General features: G+C 46.0%; 1 protein-coding gene across 8 annotated transcripts in view; it reads right to left on the bottom strand.

The window, feature by feature from the left end:
* Positions 1-7,978: 7,978 nt before the first annotated feature.
* LEF1 (lymphoid enhancer binding factor 1) overlaps positions 7,979-18,622 on the bottom strand; it is a 117,013-nt gene continuing 106,369 nt past the window's right edge. For all 8 annotated transcript variants that reach the window (XM_019962327.2, XM_019962328.2, XM_019962325.2 and 5 more), the window contains one exon: positions 7,979-9,153. In XM_019962327.2, coding sequence (XP_019817886.1) covers positions 9,074-9,153 — 80 coding nt within the window. In that variant the 3' untranslated portion in view covers positions 7,979-9,073. The remainder of the gene's footprint in view (positions 9,154-18,622) is intronic.

The following is an 18,622-nucleotide window of genomic DNA, read 5'->3' as shown; positions in this document are numbered from 1 at the left end:
CTTCGGCCTGTGGTCGCTTTTTTGAGTGGCAATGGTGAGGAAGGAGTGGCCGGAGAAGGTGTTTATGTACAGCCTGCCTGTAGCTGTCACTCCAGATTTCTTACCAGGAAAGCAGTAATAAAGGCACAAAAACCAGTTTTTAAGGAACATCTGTTTCTTCTTTGCCAGCAGAAAGAAATAGTGTAACATAAGCTTCTTTTAATCATTGGCTTGAGAAAGTGTCTTCCAAGATAGAATTTTGAGGCTGCAAAGACATCAGAAACCCTGAGGTCCAGTGGCCTCATTAACAGAGAGCTGATGTGATGTGCTCAAGGTGACCAGAAGTTTTGTGACAGAGCCAGGATTAGAACTAGGTTTTGATAAAATACAGCAAATTTGAAAATTTCAAATCCAGACTTCCTTACAGTACTGTCCCTAAAATGGGCATCCTTGTTTGGAATTCTTGGTCACGGTGCTCATGGTTAAGAGACTGTCCTCCACCCATTTCATGATGGATAAAGGGGAGCTTATTAAATTTTTTTACTTGAATCTAACTACAGCATAATGGAAAAATAACCATGTGCATAAATTTCTACCACACATAGAACCTGGTTTAGGAAACTTGTAGGTTATTCTTATATTTCCTAACGAAAAAAAGGAAGCACCTGTGACACCCTCACCATTTCCATTACTTAAGGTTACCCTGTGGTCTGACAGCCCCCTGCTCACTCTCAGGCTGGCTCCTGACCTTTGACAGGAGTCCTGGGCTTAGGAGGGGCTTCCTTTCCTTCTCATTCTCTGACTGGACTGCCCACAGGATGTGGGCCCTCATCCTGGAAATGGCAGGGCTCACTCTTGACCACTGGATTCCAGGAAAGAGCAGGCTCAGGGATGTGGCCATCAGCCTGCCTGGGGTGAGGGTGGGGGGTTGCAGCCGTCTCCCTGGCTGACGTTTCTCCGTGTGCCCTTAGCCTGCCAGAAAGTCAGAACACCTGGCCTCTGAATATTTTGTTATTTTCGAAAATTCTCTTGCATGTGTCATGTTTGGGTCTGGGAAGGAATTTTGAACATCTTCTTACACACAGGAGTGGAGAGTGGCTTTCTCAGCCCCGTGCTCCAGTCTCTGCTTTCTCAGGTGAGCACAGCTACTGCCTGCCAAGGGCTGCGAGGGGAGAAGGGTCTTTGTGGTCAGTCAGGTCCTCTGCTTTCAAATCAGGACCGGCTACTGTATAGTCACCGCCTATACAACACACACTATACACCTATACAACATACACTAGTTTCACTTCCATAGTTTGCAAATTACACTTTTCACACTTTGAAACAAGCTTTTGTCTTGACCCACCTTGATTTTAATCCCTTTAACATTTCAATCTAAGTAACCAGTTAAGTCTTACCAAAATACAAAGTGTGGCTGTAATTTTGTGGAACCAATTCTCCTGTAAACAGGCATTGATGGTACATAAATATTAATCAAAAATGCTTTGAACAATGGAAGCATTGCTGCATTTTCAACCCATTTGGTTGTGTAAATTGTTCTTAAAATCACTCAATATTTTATAATCACATTTTTATTTCTATGGCAGAACAAATTTTAACTCCTGAAAGACAGAAAAATCTAATTCTATTTAATGTTTTATTTAAAATGACCAACTATGGCTGTTGCAGAATTAATTGGTATAAATGATGAACACAAAGGGCTTTGGAATTAAACAGACTTGGGATCTAGTGCTGAGCTCCACTCTTTTACCTATGCAGCCTAACCTTGGCGGGGGGGGGGGGGGGGGGGGGGGGCGGTTACTTGTCTTCTGGAGAGAGCTGGCAGAATGGTGGGTCCTGTCCCACGAAGTGGCTGAGATGAAATGAGATGATGGATGTTAGGTGATGAGCTCTCTGCCAGGCTTAATAGACGGATTGCGACCACCTTCCTCCTCTGCGCCCTATTTGAAAGGAAGCCACGGTTCACCTCGAACCTACAGGCTTACAGAGAGCCTGAACTTTTACCGTTGGGGGAGTAGGCTGACGATTGGGAATAGTCCCACGGGTCTACTGAAAAGAGAGTCCTAGAAGTGAAGCCGTGGGGCCACTTCCGCTGCTGCTCCGGAAGTGCTTCCCAATGCGGTGGGCGGGGTGCGGACCCTTCCCGGCTGACCCGGAAAGAGAAACTCGCAGGAAGCATCTAGCGAGCAGGCGAGGCGGCTGTCTCCTAGGTATTAGATGTTTTGTGTTTGGTAAACTGAGGATGATTTAAGACCCCGGAAAAAAGGCTCCTAACAGAGACGGAAATCAGGGCAGGGGTGGTATGCAAACAGGAGCAATGCGAAGGCCACTGGTCAGCAAGGCAGAGCGAAGAGCAGGCCTTACACGGACAGGGCTGCGGTGGGGCTGGGTGTCCAGGCCTCGTGCCTGCCAGAAACACGTAGCCTGTTCTCAGGCGAGCGAGCACGTGCCGGAAGGGAAAACCTGAAAGAACTCATAATCACTTGCCTCCCTGAGGTTTAGAAGACAGGAAACAGAAGCATCCCCAACAGACCTGGGGAGTGTTTGAGCCAAGCTTTCTGGTCGCGGTGTTTGAAGGGCTGAACTCTGGAGCCCCGTGGAGGTTTCACCACCTGCTCTTGGGAGGTGGATTTCCAGCGCTTTTCCGCTCGTGTTGAAGTTGCAGGGAAGTGTGCAGGTACAGCGGCAGCCTGCCTGGCATGGATTCGGGCAGGCCAGGCAGCCAGAGCAGGTGCGCCCCGTTTGGTCCTGTGGCCTTCCATCCTCCCGCCGCGTCCAGGGGAGAGGCTGTCTGCCCTGAGTGCCCCCAGGTGATGCTCCTGCTTAACTGGCGTCAGGGAAAAGGTGATGGGTGAGGGAGGGAAGCCGTCATCCTGAGAGGGGGCCTGCACACCTGGCAGAGCTTCAGCAGATGCCCCACATCCTAGGCTGAGAACCAACGCGTGTGGGGATGTTTAGAGAGAATCTGCTGCCCTTTGGGTGGGTGGGGGTCGGCTTGCAGGTGGCCCAGTGATGAAGAACCTCCCTGCCAATGCAAGAGACATAGGAAGACTCAGACTGGATCCCTGTGTCAGGAAGATCCCCTGGAGCAGGGCATGGCAAGCCACTCCAGTATTCTTGCCTAGAGAATCCCATGGACAAAGGAGCCTGGCAGGCCAGGGTCTGTGGGGTTGCAAGGAGTTGAACATGACTTTGTGACTGAACAATTCTGTACAGCAAAGTGATTCAGTTACATTTTTTATATTCTTTTTCATTATGGTTTATTATAGAATATTGAATATAGTTCTCTGTGCTATACAGTGGGACCTTGTTGTTTATCTGTCCTCTGTATAAAATCTTACATCCCCTAACCCTAACCTTCCACTCCATCCCTCTCCCACATCCCTCTCCCACTAGTCTATTCTGCTTGTCCCTGAGCGTGTTTGTTTCTTAGGTTCCTTTGTGTTATATTTTAGATTCTACACGTAAGTGATACCATATGGTATTTTTATTTCTCTTTCTGAATTCCATTATTATGAATAACCTGTAAGTCCATCCGTGTGTTGCAAATGGCATTTTGCTCTGTTCCTGGCTGAGTAGTATTCCGTTGTATATGTATATCGCATCTTCTTTCTCCATTCATCTGCCATTGGACATTTGTTTCCGTGGCTTGGCTATTGTGAATAATGTTCCTGTGAACATAGGCGTGCATGTATATTTTTTAATTATCCAGTTTTTTTCTGGATATATGCTCAGGAGTGGGATTGCTGGATCATATGGTAATTCTGTTTTTAATTTTCTAAGGAACCTCCATACGATCTTCCACAGTGACTGCACCAACTTGCATTCCCATCAGCTGTGTAGGTGGGTTTCCTTTTCTCCACACCTTCTCCAGCATTTATTTGTAGGCTTTCTGATGATGGCCATTCTGAGTGGTGTGAGGTGGTACCTCATTGTAGCTTTGATTTGTATTTCTTTGTTAATTAGCAGTGTTGAGCATCTTTCCATATGCCTGCCTATTGGCCATCTGTATTTCTTTGAAGAAGTTTGTTTAGGTCTTCTGGAAGATGGGCCATTTTTGTAAGCAGTGCCTGGATGGGTTGGCGCTCTCTGAGATCAGGCACTGAGGGAAGAATGCCAGCTAACTGGACCATTGGAATTGGAGCAGGCACAGTCTGTGCTAGATGCTGGCATGGGAACAGATGAAGCTGTTCAGCAGGTACCTCTGGGCTTTGTAAAGCCCCCCTGAGCACTGCACAGGCTTTGCTTTATGTGCAGCTTGATGGCTAGAACTGAGTATTCGAGCGGGCTAGATTTTAAAACCGTGGGTTGCCTTTCTCCAGGTGAGCAAGGTTGATGGGATCTGTCAGAACTACAGGCCATTTTGTATAAGGCTCTGTTTTACTTTGCTTGTTTTATACCATTTTCCTGATGGGAGAAAATATGATCACAGTGTAGAACATAAGTCATTGATTCTACTCAGTTCAAATTCTCAGACAATTAAGTTACAAACAGAAGAGACTAATCTACTAATCCCTCTGTGACTACAAAGAGAAACCATTGTGTGATTGTCTGTTTGTAGGCCGTTTTCTCATTCCATTCAGCAAATAATACATCTCCTACCAGATTTTCCATATATTTAATGGAGATCAAAAATTAACTTGCTGCTGCTGCCAAGTCGCTTCAGTCGTGTCCGACTCTGTGCAACCCCATAGACGGCAGGCCACCAGGCTCCACCATCCCTGGGATTCTCCAGGCAAGAACACTGGAGTGGGTTGCCATTGCCTTCTCCAGTGCATGAAAGTGAAAAGTGAAAGTGAAGTTGCTCAGTCATGTCCGACTCCTAGCCAGCCCATGGACTTCAGCCTCCCTGGGTCCTCCGTCCATGGGATTTTCTAGGCAAGAGGACAGGAGTGGGTTGCCATTGCCTTCTCCGAAAAATTAACTTAGGTGGTTAATAATAATCTCAAGATATTATAGGTAAAGAACAATAATAAATACACCAGTGTAAATGACCCAGTAAAATCCAGACTCTGCCCCCTTTGTGTAAGTATTTCCTTGGTCTTTGGTCCAAAAGAGAATAGTTAGGTCTGGTTACTAACTGCTTCCATGGATAGAAGAAATATGTTCCCATGTTCTATGGCTTATAAGTATTTTTTTACATTGGGGTGGGGGGGGGGAAACCTGTTTAATAATAGATTATGAAGCAATTCAAAGAAAATTCATTTGCTAGTTATTTTGTGTGTGTGGAGCATCTCTCATTTTCCACTCACTGTCCGTTTGTAGAGGTCAGTGAGGTTGTCTTCAGCCCAAGAGGAGGTGTGAACTGAGGGTTGGAGGACACCGTCCAGCTCTCCAAACCTGGGCTTTCCCCACTGTGAACCTCTTTCCATGATAAGAACTTGATATTTAAAGTTTACTATTGGAAGAGAAGGATGCCTGTGTTATAACAAATCCAGGTGGTGAACAAGCTTACCAACAGCAAAAAACATTTTCCTAGGGGGCAAGTTATTTCAATAGAGCCCATGGGCAAGTAAATAGGTATTGGATGAGTGCATCAACCATTTGTGTTTAACGCTGGTTTACTATGCCTATGACACTGCTGAGGACCACATTCTTCTATTAGTATTAAGATGCTTAACTTAGTTCAGTCAGTTCAGTCGCTCAGTCCTGTCCTACTCTTTGTGACCCCAGGGACTGCAGCACGCCAGGCCTCCCTGTCCATCACCAACTCCTGGAGTTTACTCAAACTCATATCCATTGCATCGGTCATGCCATCCCACCATCTCATCCTCTGTCGTCCTCTTCTCCTGCCTTCAATCTTTCCCAGGATCAGGGTCTTTTCCAATGAGTTGGTTCTTTGCATCAGGTGGCTAAAGTATTGGAGGTTCAGCTTCAGCATCAGTCCTTCCAGTGAATATTCATGACTGATTTCCTTTAGGATGGACTGATTGGCTCTCCTTGCAGTCCAAGGGCCTCTCAAGAGTCTTCTCCAGCACCACAGTTCAAAAGCATCAATTCGGCGCTCAAGCTTTATAGTCCAACTCTCACATCCATACATGACTACTGGAAAAATCATAGCTTTGAGTAGATGGACCTTTGTTAGTCTATTCAATTTCTGTTAAAAAGTAGTTCAAATCTTGTGTGCGTGTATCTGTATGTATCCCTAGGTTTCACGGGGCAGCTCTTAAAATTTCTGTGTATGAACAGTAACATCCTGTGGCAGATGTAGTAATTTGTACAACTACTGTGTCATGTGGAATTTGTTTTCTCTTCTCTCCCTCGTGACTTCTCTCCTTTTAAAGGAAACCTATGCAGACATATTGTTGGAATCTTAGACCAAAGTATGGAGGAAACAAGTGACATTTAGGACAGTGAAACTGTTGAAGATCTCTTCCAGCTAAACAGGTGGTTGCTGGCAACCTTGCAAGCAAACAAACTGAAGCCAGGAGGAGAGCACCCATCCATGGGGACCAGCCACGACCTCGAAAAAGGCTGAACCCCCACAGGAAGGTGGGCCTGTCCTCCTCTTGGCCCAGGCCAGCTCCGAGCTCACTGCAGGGAAGGAGGCAAGCTCACTGCAAGACTGAAGAGAAGCAGGGGCCGGAAAGGAGTCCCTCTGCCCAGATGCCCCAGGAGAGAAGCCCTGGCCTGCGTGTGCCTCTCAGGGCACTCTGGACTCTCCTGCCCGCAGAAGCAGGATTTGGGTAGAATGGGCCATGGTGGGCACCCATGTTACCTGGGAAAAGTTATTCTGAAGGAAATCCAGGGAACTAGGAGGGACCAAGTTGTGGAAGAAACAACTGGCTCAGGAGATTCAAACAAGCCATTTCTTTCAATATCGTTTATTCATTTTTAGTGTCATAAAAATGCAGAGGAGGAACCCGGGAGAGGAGACTCAACTGGCTTTGGCTGAGGCGCGAGTCGCACTGGTACCCTTGCTCTCCTCGCTTGGTGGACAGACTTACTGCTAATCAGTTTCTTTCTAAAGCTCAGAAGGGACAATGTGTTGCTTCTACCTTTTTTCCCTCCAAAGTACAGTGTCACTTCCACAGCATTTTCTAGTTAATTCTGGAGAGAACATAGTGGCAGCTTTAAACAGTTACAACCACTTGGTTCATGTATGTTAAGAAAATGGAGAGAATTTCAAATGAATATGAAACCTTTAACAAGTAGATCCCCTGAACATAATAGATATTTTCCCCTGGTTCAAGTTTAGGACTAAATGAGGGGGAATTGGAGAGGGTCCAGAGGATAGTAATGAAAATGATTAAAGGACCAATGATGAAAGGTTCAAGGCATTGGGATTACTTAGCCTGGAGAAGAGAAATTTGAGGGGTGATTTAATGGCAATCTTCAAGTATAGTATGTGGAGGGTTATTACAAGTATGGTAGCCAGCTGTTATCCAGCTGTATTGAAGGTTGAAAAAAGGAAACAGAACTAGAATTTCAGCAGGAGATTGAAGTTAGACCAGTGGTGTCAGTGGTTCTCAAAGTAGCTCAATGGATTGTGGAACCTTTGTGGAAGATCATGAACTATTGATGTTTTAAACTTAAAATATGTAGGATCTGCTAAACCTGATACCAGGCTGTATAATAGTATCAGAAGCTTAAGGGAGGGAGAATTCTAGACTCCAAATTGGGAAACTGTCCATCTGGGGAGGTGAGTGGGAGTTAGACACAGGGATCCTTGACGGGGGAGCCCAGTTTGAGAAGCAGGGGGTCTGACCGTGGGCACCTGCAGAGGTGCTGAGCGCTGCCGGCAGAGCCCGTCAGGGTGCCTGCAGGCTCCCGGCTGAATCCCGCGGCCCTGACTCACCCCGAGCCCTGCGCGTGGCGGTGGCGGTGGTCCAGGCCGCGCACGCAGGGCCTCTGAGGACTCATGGCCCGCGGAGGGGGCGGCCATGGGCCTGCTCACGGAGGCTGGCCGGCAGGCCTTCCGTCCCAGCCCTGGCCTGGCCTGTGGATGCAGGTCACCATAACCAACTGTAGAGCATCAGGAATTTCACTCTTTAAAAAAAACTTTTTAAATGTTTTATTACAAAGCTTCTTTTAAAAAATGCTCAGCACGTTAACTCAAACTGGAATGACAAACGTTAGATTGACAGTTTGGGGCAAAGGCTGTGCCTTGTTATTAAAAAAAAAAAAAAATGGGTACATATCAATGCTCGTTTTAACAACTGGCATAAATCCCACTAATTGGCTAATAAAAACAGATACAAATACAGAACATTTAAAGTAATAACAATTCAAGTGCTGGGCTTTTTACAACAAGGGGGTGAGAAGGAAAGAAATGAAAATTCACTGCAAACTGGTCTGCTGAAAGTATCTGTTAAGGTTATCATTAAAAAAAAAGAGATCATAAGAAAAATAAAGAGGACTGCCAACTGCTGCCCACAGAGTGGACTGGCTGTTAGGTTTATTTAGCTCTATCAGACACCTTACAAAGACAGAGAGGCCACTATTGTTACAGGTAATTCACAAGAAGCCACTCAGCAGACGAGATCTCTCTCAAAAGGAGGAGGCTTCTTTTCATTTCGTTTTTATTTCAAACAGTTCCAGATCTTTGAATTTTACTTAAAAAGCTCATAGCTAGCAAAATATACAAGAAAAATAAAAGAAGTGTCAATTTAAAAAAATTCAAGTTTAAAAAAAGAAGCAAACAAGACAGATCCTTTTGCACTGTTAAATAAAAGCTTGAGGAGAAGAAGAAACACGAAGCCGGAAACAGAGGGAACTCTTCCCCACATTCCTGCGGGGACGCTGGAGGCTCTGCTGCAGCTGCTCCCAGTGCTCAGGTGCTTGGGGCAGGCGGAAGCAGCCAGGTTACTGTCCTTGCCAGAAGGTTACAGATACGGATGCAGGACGCTCTGGGAAGTGCACAGCGGAGGGGGGAGGAAAGCTGCTCAGCTGACCCAGGGCCTGCTAGCATTCTCGTGCTTTTTCTTTTAAAAAAACCTTATATGCTTTACTGTGGAACTTGGCTCTTGCAGTAGATGAAAGGGGGTTGGCAGTGATTGTCTTTATGGATCAGCGTCTCTAGCAGTGACCTCAGGGTGAAGTTGGTGTCATTTCTCCTTTGGGGTCGACTGGGCAAGCCGTGGAGACTGGGTTTTCAACAAGCTTCCATCTCCAGGAGAGGTCCCGGGGTCGCTGCCTTGGCTTTGCACGTTGGGAATGAACTTCGTTTTCCACCTCGAGAAGGAACAAATAAAATGCTGTTAATGCGCATTTGCCACAGACCTTTACGGATTTTGAACCTCAGCTGCATACAGCACGTCTTAAGAGCTCTGCATTTAATTAATCCTCTTTGTTGATCTGGTGATAGCTAAGACAGATTGCCCTAAGGTAGCCCTAAATCCTGAGATTACGTTAGAGAATAAGTGTACTTTACTCAAGTGTTTACCTTGGTTCCATGTAATGTATATATATGTACAGAGTTATGATGGGAAATACGCATAATACTTTGGATCACGGTTCTTAAAAATAACTCTGAAAAACGTCAGAAGAGAATGGCCAAACATGAACCGTAATGGCGGGCCACGGCCAGCTCTGGAGGGTCTGTCATTCTAAAGTGTTTGGTCTTTTCAGTCCACTGTGGGGAGCTGTTGTAGGACTCTGCACACGTGCGTATGTGCTAAGTCACTTCAGTTGCGCCACACTCCTTGCGACCCTGACAGGAGACTAAAGCACACTCAAGTGAGTGAGTGCCCCACATTCCCACAACAAGCAGCCGTGCGGCCGGGATGTCTTCTGTCCGCTCATATTCAGTCTGAGGAGCATAAGCTTCTCCAATATTCAGGCTTCAATTCTCAGTATTTTTTTTTCCCTTTATAACAACTAGGATCTCTAATATTATGCTTGGGATGTACACTGAACAAGTATTTAAAGATGTTGCTAATGACAAGAGCATTCAGAAAGGATAATCCCTAAATCCCAAAAGTTTTAATAATCTTAGACCCAAAGAGTGATTACAAATAAAACATTGCAACAGAATCAGAGACTAAAGGAAAGCAAAAGCACCCCCAAGTTCAGCTCCTCTGTGGAGCACATCAAATGCCCCTCCTTTGCAACTGGGGAGACGGCCTCTTCCAGCTGCAGGGAGGTCACCTCCCCCACCTGGTCCCCTGGCAGCTCAGACGAATCTCAACCGTCTGTGCTGCAACGTCCTTTCATTAGCAAACATTTCCTTGAAAAAAAAAATTAATTCTAAATAGTGGAGTGCATTCCTTTATGCTTTTTGAGTAGAAAGAAACCTTGGAGGAGAAGTAAAAGGAAACTTTGAAATAGTTTAATAATGAGAAACTAAACTCAGGATGGTGCGTTCCAATCCACATGGTGTTGTTCAGAGAAGAGCGGTCCGAGCCCAGGGGCTGGGAGGAGCGGTGCCATGGGCTGTGGTGAGGACGGGCGCGGCCAGTACCCTGGAGGGACGCGCGGAGCACAGTGAGTCCCTGCGTTTAGGGCTCTGACCAGCTACGTGTCAGCGTTACGATTACGGCCACCACCACCAGTGCTGTCCCTCAAGACGACGCGTCATCACAACTGTGAAGAGATGTTTATCTGGTGGCTAGTGAGTAGGCAAGTGGAAGCACGAGGGGAGGAAAGCAGCCACAGAATGCTGCCTTCAACACAGCGAGGTCTTCAGTGACAGTTTCAATTCCTCTCCTGCAAGACTGCCCTTTGTCCAATTGACAGGAAAACCATGCTACAGCTCTGTGGTTTTTAAAAGTTTAAGCAGAGTACAGATGCTTCACACAGGAGGATGGAAGCGCTGCAAAGGGCCTGGCTTTCCAAGGAGACGGGCAGAGCCTGGGCAAGGGGTGGAGGCGCTGCCCACAGATTCCTAGGCACAGGGTGCTTGGGCACCCCTGACTCCCGGAGCCAGGTCCATTTCCTAAAAAAGCCAGTTCTTTCTGTAGTGTCACACATTCCCACCATTATTTTACTACCACAGTATCCTCTTACAGGATCCTCCTGGAAAGCTGGTTCCAGAGGTGCTCTGTACAACTCCAATCAAAAAGCGCCTCTTTCCCACCTTGGATGCTCTAATAGTGTAACTAGTGTTTAAATAAAGTGGTAAAGAGACTGTCTATCAAATGAACACCTTATTTGAATCTGGTTGGTCCTTTAAAATATAAGGTTGTCAGGGGAGACCAGTTTTACCCCAAATGGGAAAAATGGGGGCCTTCCAGTGTTGCTTTACAGATATATAAAACAGGTCAAATCAAGATTCTTTTCAAGAAACCACAGGCATGAGGCTTGGGAGACTGGAGACTTCCACATCTAAGGCTTCACTGGGGGGCCTGTGGCTGAGGCTGGGCTGGCCAGGCAAGCCCCAGTGCAGCCCAACCCAGCAGCGGAGTCGGTGCAATCAAAGCTGCAATTACTGTGCCCGCTTCAAAGGGAGCTTGGAGCCCCATCTTACATGTCAGGCTTGGGCTCCCTCCGCGAGGAGTCACCACGTGGGCCATTTGTTGAGTGACTCTGAAGGAGGCACAAGAAAACACCCTCCCCCCACCATCCAGCTGAAATCCAGCACTCTCTCCTGGACTGAACTCCAGTCTTGACAGAATATCCTGCTAACCAAATGGAACCAGGAGCCCAGACAGAGTTGCTTATTAAGAGCCCAAGTGCTAAAGGGAAATCTCAATTTCAAGACGGACCTGTGTCTGGGAGATGACCTTGGCTCAAAAGATGTGAAGAAAGGGAAAGGGGAGATGTCTTCTTAAGTGCAAACATCAGCCTCTATTGGAAGCCAAGTGCTTTGTCAGCCCTTATCCTTGGGGTTCTGTGGCCCAGCCCTCCCCCAAGTCTGTCCTCCAGCAGAAGGGGCAAGGAACCAAGCCCATCAGCAGGGCCAAGGTGGAGAAGAGGAGGCCTGACACGTGATGAGGACCCACCCGGTCAGATGCTGCCACGTGGGCACAACACACTGAGAGATGCCTTGTCATGTAACAGCACCTCCTCGTACAGAAACAGTGAGGAACACACAAAGGTGGTTGGAATAAGAGATCCTTCCCCTCCCAAATGTTACTAGCAAGGAGCAGGAACTTTAAAACGTTTTTAGTTATGATGTGAAGTTTGAGGAGAGAGCATCAGAGATGAGTCTGTGAAAGGTGAACAGGAGCAGAGACTTTGTAAAGAGCGCCTGCCTCTCCGCAGCACACCACACACCCCCTGGGCACGGCCAAGTTTTCCCGCCTCACCTCTGGGCAAACCGACACAAGCCTGCTCTCTTGGGGCGGGTGCCCCTCTGCATGTGTTTACACAGCAGACTTCTAGAGCAGAGAGCAAGCATGGCAGAGCTGGTCTGCCCTGTCCTTCTAGAGGGGATGGAGGCATTTGCTCATCAGTGACTGGTCTGAGGGACCCCTAGAGATTCGCTGGGGCTCCTGGTTCCCCGTAGGTCACAGGAGCTGGTGAGGAGGAAGGGACAGTGTGGGCTGAGCCCGGCGGCACCAGGCACTGGGACAGACACGGCGTCATGCAACCGCAACGGCTCCGCTGACTTCGGCCCATCTGCAGAGAAGGACCGGGCTGTGTGAGGCGAAAGGCCTTGGCTAAGGTCACCATAGGGGGCAGAATTAGCTTCTGAGCCTTCAACCCAATTTCTTTCCACCGTAGTGCAGAGCGGAATTATCACGCCTTTGCTTCTCGCCTGCCCGCCTGCCATACCCATGAGCCAGTCAACAGCACTGTTATGACAGTGGAGGTGGTGGCGGTCTACATCTAGACCACTGTCCACCCCAAGATGACCTGCTCTCAGAGCAGGGTGGAGGACAAAGAGCATGGGAAATGAACTGGGAAATTAAATCTCTAAGATTTAAAGTATCACCTACAGAAGGCAGGTTCAGGTCTTTGAAAGGATTACCCAGTATTTGAGAAAAAGAAAGAACGATAATGTGTGGCTGGGAAGGTTGGTGCTGTCTATTCTTTCTACAGTGGAGTTAGTCCTTAAGTCCCAGCATCAAGCTAGCCGGCCCCCAGTCCCCAGCTATAAGCTCTGATGCAAGATGATTCCACAACGTGGAGGAAGGAGGGAGAGGTCAGGGCCATGAGGGGTCACTGGCCTTGGGCTTGGACGCAGGTCATATAGACCAAGGCAAGGTCACTGCATCTGTGTGGTTTCTTCCCTTGTGGTCATTCAGAGTGAATCATTATCTGGGCAAGCAGATTTTGGCAATGTTAAGATGACTCTGAGGCAGGCCTGTAACTATTAATAAACTGCTCTAGGGGACTTTCTTATTTCCATCTGCAGCTACTGGCTTCTCTTCTCATCAGCCCTTTGCCTCTCCCTTGTGAGGAAGTACATCACATTGGTTGGCGGGGCCTCACAGATCCCACCCTAGACTCTTACCTCCACGGGAAACACTGCAGAAATATTCTTGAGGAAAGTTTTGAATAAGAGAGCCTCAAAATCCATTTTACTTCTGTATATCAAAGTATTTCAGGAGGACAGTATCTATGGAGACTCATACCCATTTCTAAATTCTTTATCCAGTTCACCTTTTCTCTCTACAAGTTCTCCTACACTAAAGATGCTAACTTCACCTTCTAAAAGTGAGGCAATAGAACTAGCGCGGGCTCTTTTTCCTTTCCACTGTCATTTCTGTATGTGTAGGAGTCTGTGAGTCTTAAGTATACTAGGGAGGTGACAATGCGTTACGGGTTCTGAGCACGAGCTCTGAGAATAGTCAGTCCTGGGCTGGGTGAACCCCAGCCTCTATCACATCACCTGAGTTATCCTCAGCAAGTTACGTAAAAACCTCAGTCTCCTCACCTGTAAAATAGAAATAGCGATAGTCCATCATTACACCTCATAATGTACGCTGAGGGGGGTGAAAGGAGATAATCACCCATGACAGATTACATGCCTAGCATCTGAACGGTGCAGTTGAGTGCTGGTTACTGTGGTGGGTGGAGACGTGAGCTAAAGAGAAACAGAGCTAGGTCTGAGCCTGACACCGCTGCACGCCGGCCGCACGGCCCTAGGCAAGTTACTGACATCTTCTCACCCCTCACACAGCGCCAAGACCCCTCCCCATACAGGGCTGCCACAAAGCAGGGCGTAGAGGCTTCTGTTAGCGCATCCAGGACGGAACGCGCGCCGTCCAGCAGTGTTAGTTCCGTTTTTGTTGTTCCGACCCCATGTGGCACGTTTGGGGGTAAAAGCAACTGTTGTATTATTTACAGAATTTCTGGTGGAAAATTAAGAATAGAGAATTCTGCAAAGTCTCTCTTATCAAATGTATTATAAAATATCTTCTACAATGTCTACAGAAATGCAGTGATACCTGGGAAAAGTAATACCAAAGGGCAGCAAAAATTTTGTTGTTATATTTACAGAGGATATATCTAAAAATTTAGAAAACTTCAAGTTAGATTTGACTTAGGACTTAAACAAAAAAGTTGGCACTACTGTTTGACTGAAATGCTTTCATTTCTTCCCCCTCATTCTGTCAAAAAAAAAAAGAGTGACTTTGCTAAGGCAGGATCACCTCAGATTATTAGACTCACTCCTCGGATCTAAGACCTGGCAGCTTCAGACCCACAGAGCACAGCTGAGGAAGTGGAAGGGCCTTAAGCTCTCACTGCAGTAACAAAAGATTCATGCAAAAAAAAAAAAAAAGGCACATTTACCCTTCCCAATAAGAGCACCTTCCATACGCCAACTCAGACTCTATTTAATGTATATATTATTCAAATAAGCTTTGTTTTCTGGTTCCCAAATCCACAAAATGGATCTGAAGGAACATATTTACTACTGTCAGGGAGAGGTACAGTCCCTAGTCAGAATGAGAAGACAGTAAATTCAAAAGAGCAGATCTTTAGAAATCCCCTATTATTTGGGGTCATTTACAAGTGTCAGATACCATCAATTCCTTGTTGCCATATACCATACAGTACATTACAGAATAATGGCATGAGGTATTAAAAAACATTTAAATAACATGTACTCTGCTGAACAAAGAGCAGTACTCACAAGAGTTAAAAAGTACATGTTTTGATACTTAAACAGGTAAACCTAGAGTTCGCTAGCAAACTCCATTATCCAGAAGGAAAATTCTGTTTCAGACAACTCAGTGAGGAAACTGTTATACCAAATTTGTCCAAAATATTTTATTCTGTGAACTATTCTTAAGTGCTTGGATCTTAATTTCACAGGTTTCCATGGACAATACTGAAGACCATGTGTCTCGAGGGTTGTAAGAGCCTTGTTCTTCTCTCTACTATCATTTTTTAATGGCACGTGATCACTCCTGCTAGCCAAGGGGTCAGTTTCCTATTTGTTTCCCAAGGCAACTTAAACCTGATTTTAGCTCTTCTGACCATTCAAGAGCGGCACAGAACTGATGGGAAGGACACTGTGGCACTGCAGAGATTTTCAGAGCTTTCACTGTAAGCATGATCCTCTCCCTGTTCCTTCACCAGCGTACAGCCGCCGAGATAAATCACCATGTGCGCTAGACTAACAGCTCAGCCCCCGGTGCATAGTGCACCGAGGTGGCCATCTGCCTGCCCCCCTCTTGATTATTCCAACGCCAACACACCCCTGGTTTTTTCACTTTCTCATTATCAAAGCCTTCATTTCTACTTTGAGACTTTGGACAAGCCTTCCTGTTTCCTAGGTATTTCCAGTTTTACTAGTCTGTAAACAGTTGGCTTTGCTTTCTAACTTGACCAGCCAATCTGGGAACCAGAGGCTCACTGATAGTTAATGTGGGTGACTACATCTGTCCTCGGGGAACAGAGTTCAGGGCAAAGATTAGGCAAAAGTGTCAAACTCACTAGGGTGAGCTTCAAAAACTGTATGAAGTAAATGTTTTTTTCAAGGAGACTCCTGAAAATATTTAGACCTCTCCCTGACTCTTAGGAGCACACAGCCAAGTCTCAGGCTTGAGGCAAGTCTCCTGGAAGACCTTCAGTCAGTTCTGAGGAGGACTCCAGTCCAATCAAATGGAAAGCTAGAAAAAATTTTTAAAAGATATAAATCCAAGCACTGCACAATTAACTATTGTGCTGTCTACTATACTAGAAATTACTTCTCCCACACACCTGTTGGCCCAGGAAAATAAAGGCTAAAGTTTTCATTTAGGAAAAAATATTTTAAATTCTCAGTTTAGCAAGTGTATAAGGTAAAGATTATTCCAAGGCCAAAATCATAGTGTAGTGTGTCTGTATATGGGTGCCTGTCTGTATCTCTTGCTGTGCTTAACTCTTTTTTTTTTTTTTAAAGGTAGCTTGTTTTTAAACTAGCCTTTTGGTGTTATATGATCAAAGGAAATACACTGAAATATCATAATTTCAATCTATATAATTTTAAGATAATGGACTTTTTATATGTTTTGCTAAAGTAAATATTAGTAAACCAATCAGTAATGTTTTTTAAGTTAGTAAATGGAGAATAATAATCTTCTCCACCTTTTCAAAAATTTTTAATTCTTTGCTGCTTCAATTCCTCATGAATCTTAAGTCAGGAAGAAAGGCAAGTATTTGATGATCATCTTTGACTTCTGACAACCTTGAGATGTTACGTATTTCAAATCTAACATGTACCAGAATACTGGAAACTCACAACTTGATCATTGTTCTTTCAAACCCAGGAATTCTTCCATGACTGGACAGCTCAAGCGTGACTTCCTACTCCAGGAAGCCTTCCTTGATCTCGTCTGATTTGTGTGTTAACACTTCTGGTTCTCTTTAACACAGTGTGCCGTATGTGCTTCCTCTCTACCGTGCACATATTATTTTGTAATTATTCATTTATACGTCTGTATCCTCTTAAACAGAGAGTTCCTCTGGGAATGGGCAGGGTTCATTTAGCAAGTCACCCCACTGCCTAAAGCAGTTCTTGATTTGCTCAAGTAGACCTCACTGGATGTTCACCAAGTGAACAAACAGTTGGCGTTTAGGACATTGGCCTTCACGGGAGTGTGTGTGCAGTCTCACTGCCTGGGGCCCTGGGCTCCCGGCATTCCCGCAAGTGAAGAGTCAGTTTAAAAAAAGCTAAGGATGAATTTGGATTTCTTCAAAGATCCCACAGCTTGGAAATCACCTCCGATTTGGAGGAATGTCTTTTGTAGATCCTAATTCTAATTATTCCTAAAGTTGGCTACAAGATGTTGAGACTGGGTTAATGCTAATTTCTTTGTTTCAACTTGATTTCACCAGAATGACTATTTTTATATAATGCACAAAAGTTGAAACACATAGGCAGATGGGGACACAGCTGGGTGTATGAAGCAACTCCAATGGCATTTCCCACCGACAAAGTGAAAGCATTAAATGAAGCTCGTGTCTTTTAAGGAGTAGAGACAAGTTCTCAGACGGCTTTTGTTCACAGAGGAGTCTTTTCCCTATAATCCACCATATCCCATGCTAGTTCAGAGTAATGAGAGCTCCCTACCATTTGAGCTACATCACAGACTTCTAAGCTCAGTGATCTAATTTAATGGGAATTTCTTTTAAGGAGAGTAGGGTAATGGTAAATTCATTGTACAGAGAGAAACCCTCTCAAAAATCTCTTCACGTTGGAGTCACAGCATCTTCCCCGTCTGGGCACTGCGTTCCATCAACTTTGCCTTCCTGCAGGGATAGCCTGACTCCAGGATTTCCCTTCAGAGCTGAGAGCAAGCCCTAAGAGACCTCACACACACTGTGGGCAGGATCGAGCCTAACCAAAGACTCCATCTGTCTTGGGCTCCTCTCTAAGGTGGAGCCAGCACAAGTGGGACTGAAGTCTGGCAGACAAGAGGCCACGTGGCGGCATCAGTAGGGAAGCGAAGCCTCGAACGAGAGGCAGTGCATCTGTCACTCATTCCGGGAGTGGGGGGAGGTGACCTGCACAGGACTGAAGAGCAAGCACACCGTGCACAAGTTGTTTTCAAGATCATACAGGCACCTTATTAGTTCTACAGAGCCGCTCCACCCAGACCTAGAATGAGGACAGATTAGTAAACAGAAAAGAGACTTCGAGTCCCTTTACTAACACTTGGGAGGCAGGGCAGCCCGCGGAAGCACAAAGCAAACCAGGAAAAGCTGGAACTGGAGGCAGCTGGGAGCTTAGAGGCCAGGAAATAGTCTTCTTTCACTTCTGCCTTCTGCTGAGGGACCGGAGGCTCCTGACTTAAACCTAATGCCCCAGGTCATCACATGGCACAGAGAGGGCTAATGTGAGAGCCTGGGTGGCCTCACTCCCAGTCTAAGCTCTTTCTAACAGCGGGATGCTCTGTTGCCCTGGTCTTCCGTTTAGAACAATACACAGAATACCCTCCATGGAAAATAATCGGTTATTACTGAGTGTCACCTCCTCAGAAGGCCCTTTATCATCATCATTCCAAAGCCGACCCTCCGTCACTCCGCTTTACTTGTGTTACAGCACTTCCACGTTTCTGTTTTTAATCAGTTGCCCTGCCAGCAATGTAAGCAGTACAGAGCAGGGACCTCCGGAGCCTCGTTCAATGGTGTGTATTTCTAGGTATTACAGAGCTAACTGGCATTTATAAAGTGCCCAATAAATGCTGGATAGTAACTAAACAAGTCAACTGCTACCCATAGAAGTTTCTGAATTCTTAAAACAAAGAAAGGGGTGGGGAAACAGTAGGGGTAGTATCATTCCTAATTTGCTGAAATCTTTATGAATGCAAATCTGACCTCCTCT

The sequence above is a fragment of the Bos indicus genome, chromosome 6 (genome assembly GCF_029378745.1).
Source record: "Bos indicus isolate NIAB-ARS_2022 breed Sahiwal x Tharparkar chromosome 6, NIAB-ARS_B.indTharparkar_mat_pri_1.0, whole genome shotgun sequence".
NCBI lineage: Eukaryota > Metazoa > Chordata > Mammalia > Artiodactyla > Bovidae > Bos > Bos indicus.
The sequence above is the reverse complement of the archived record's forward strand: the minus strand, read 5'-3'. Positions and strand labels throughout refer to the sequence as shown.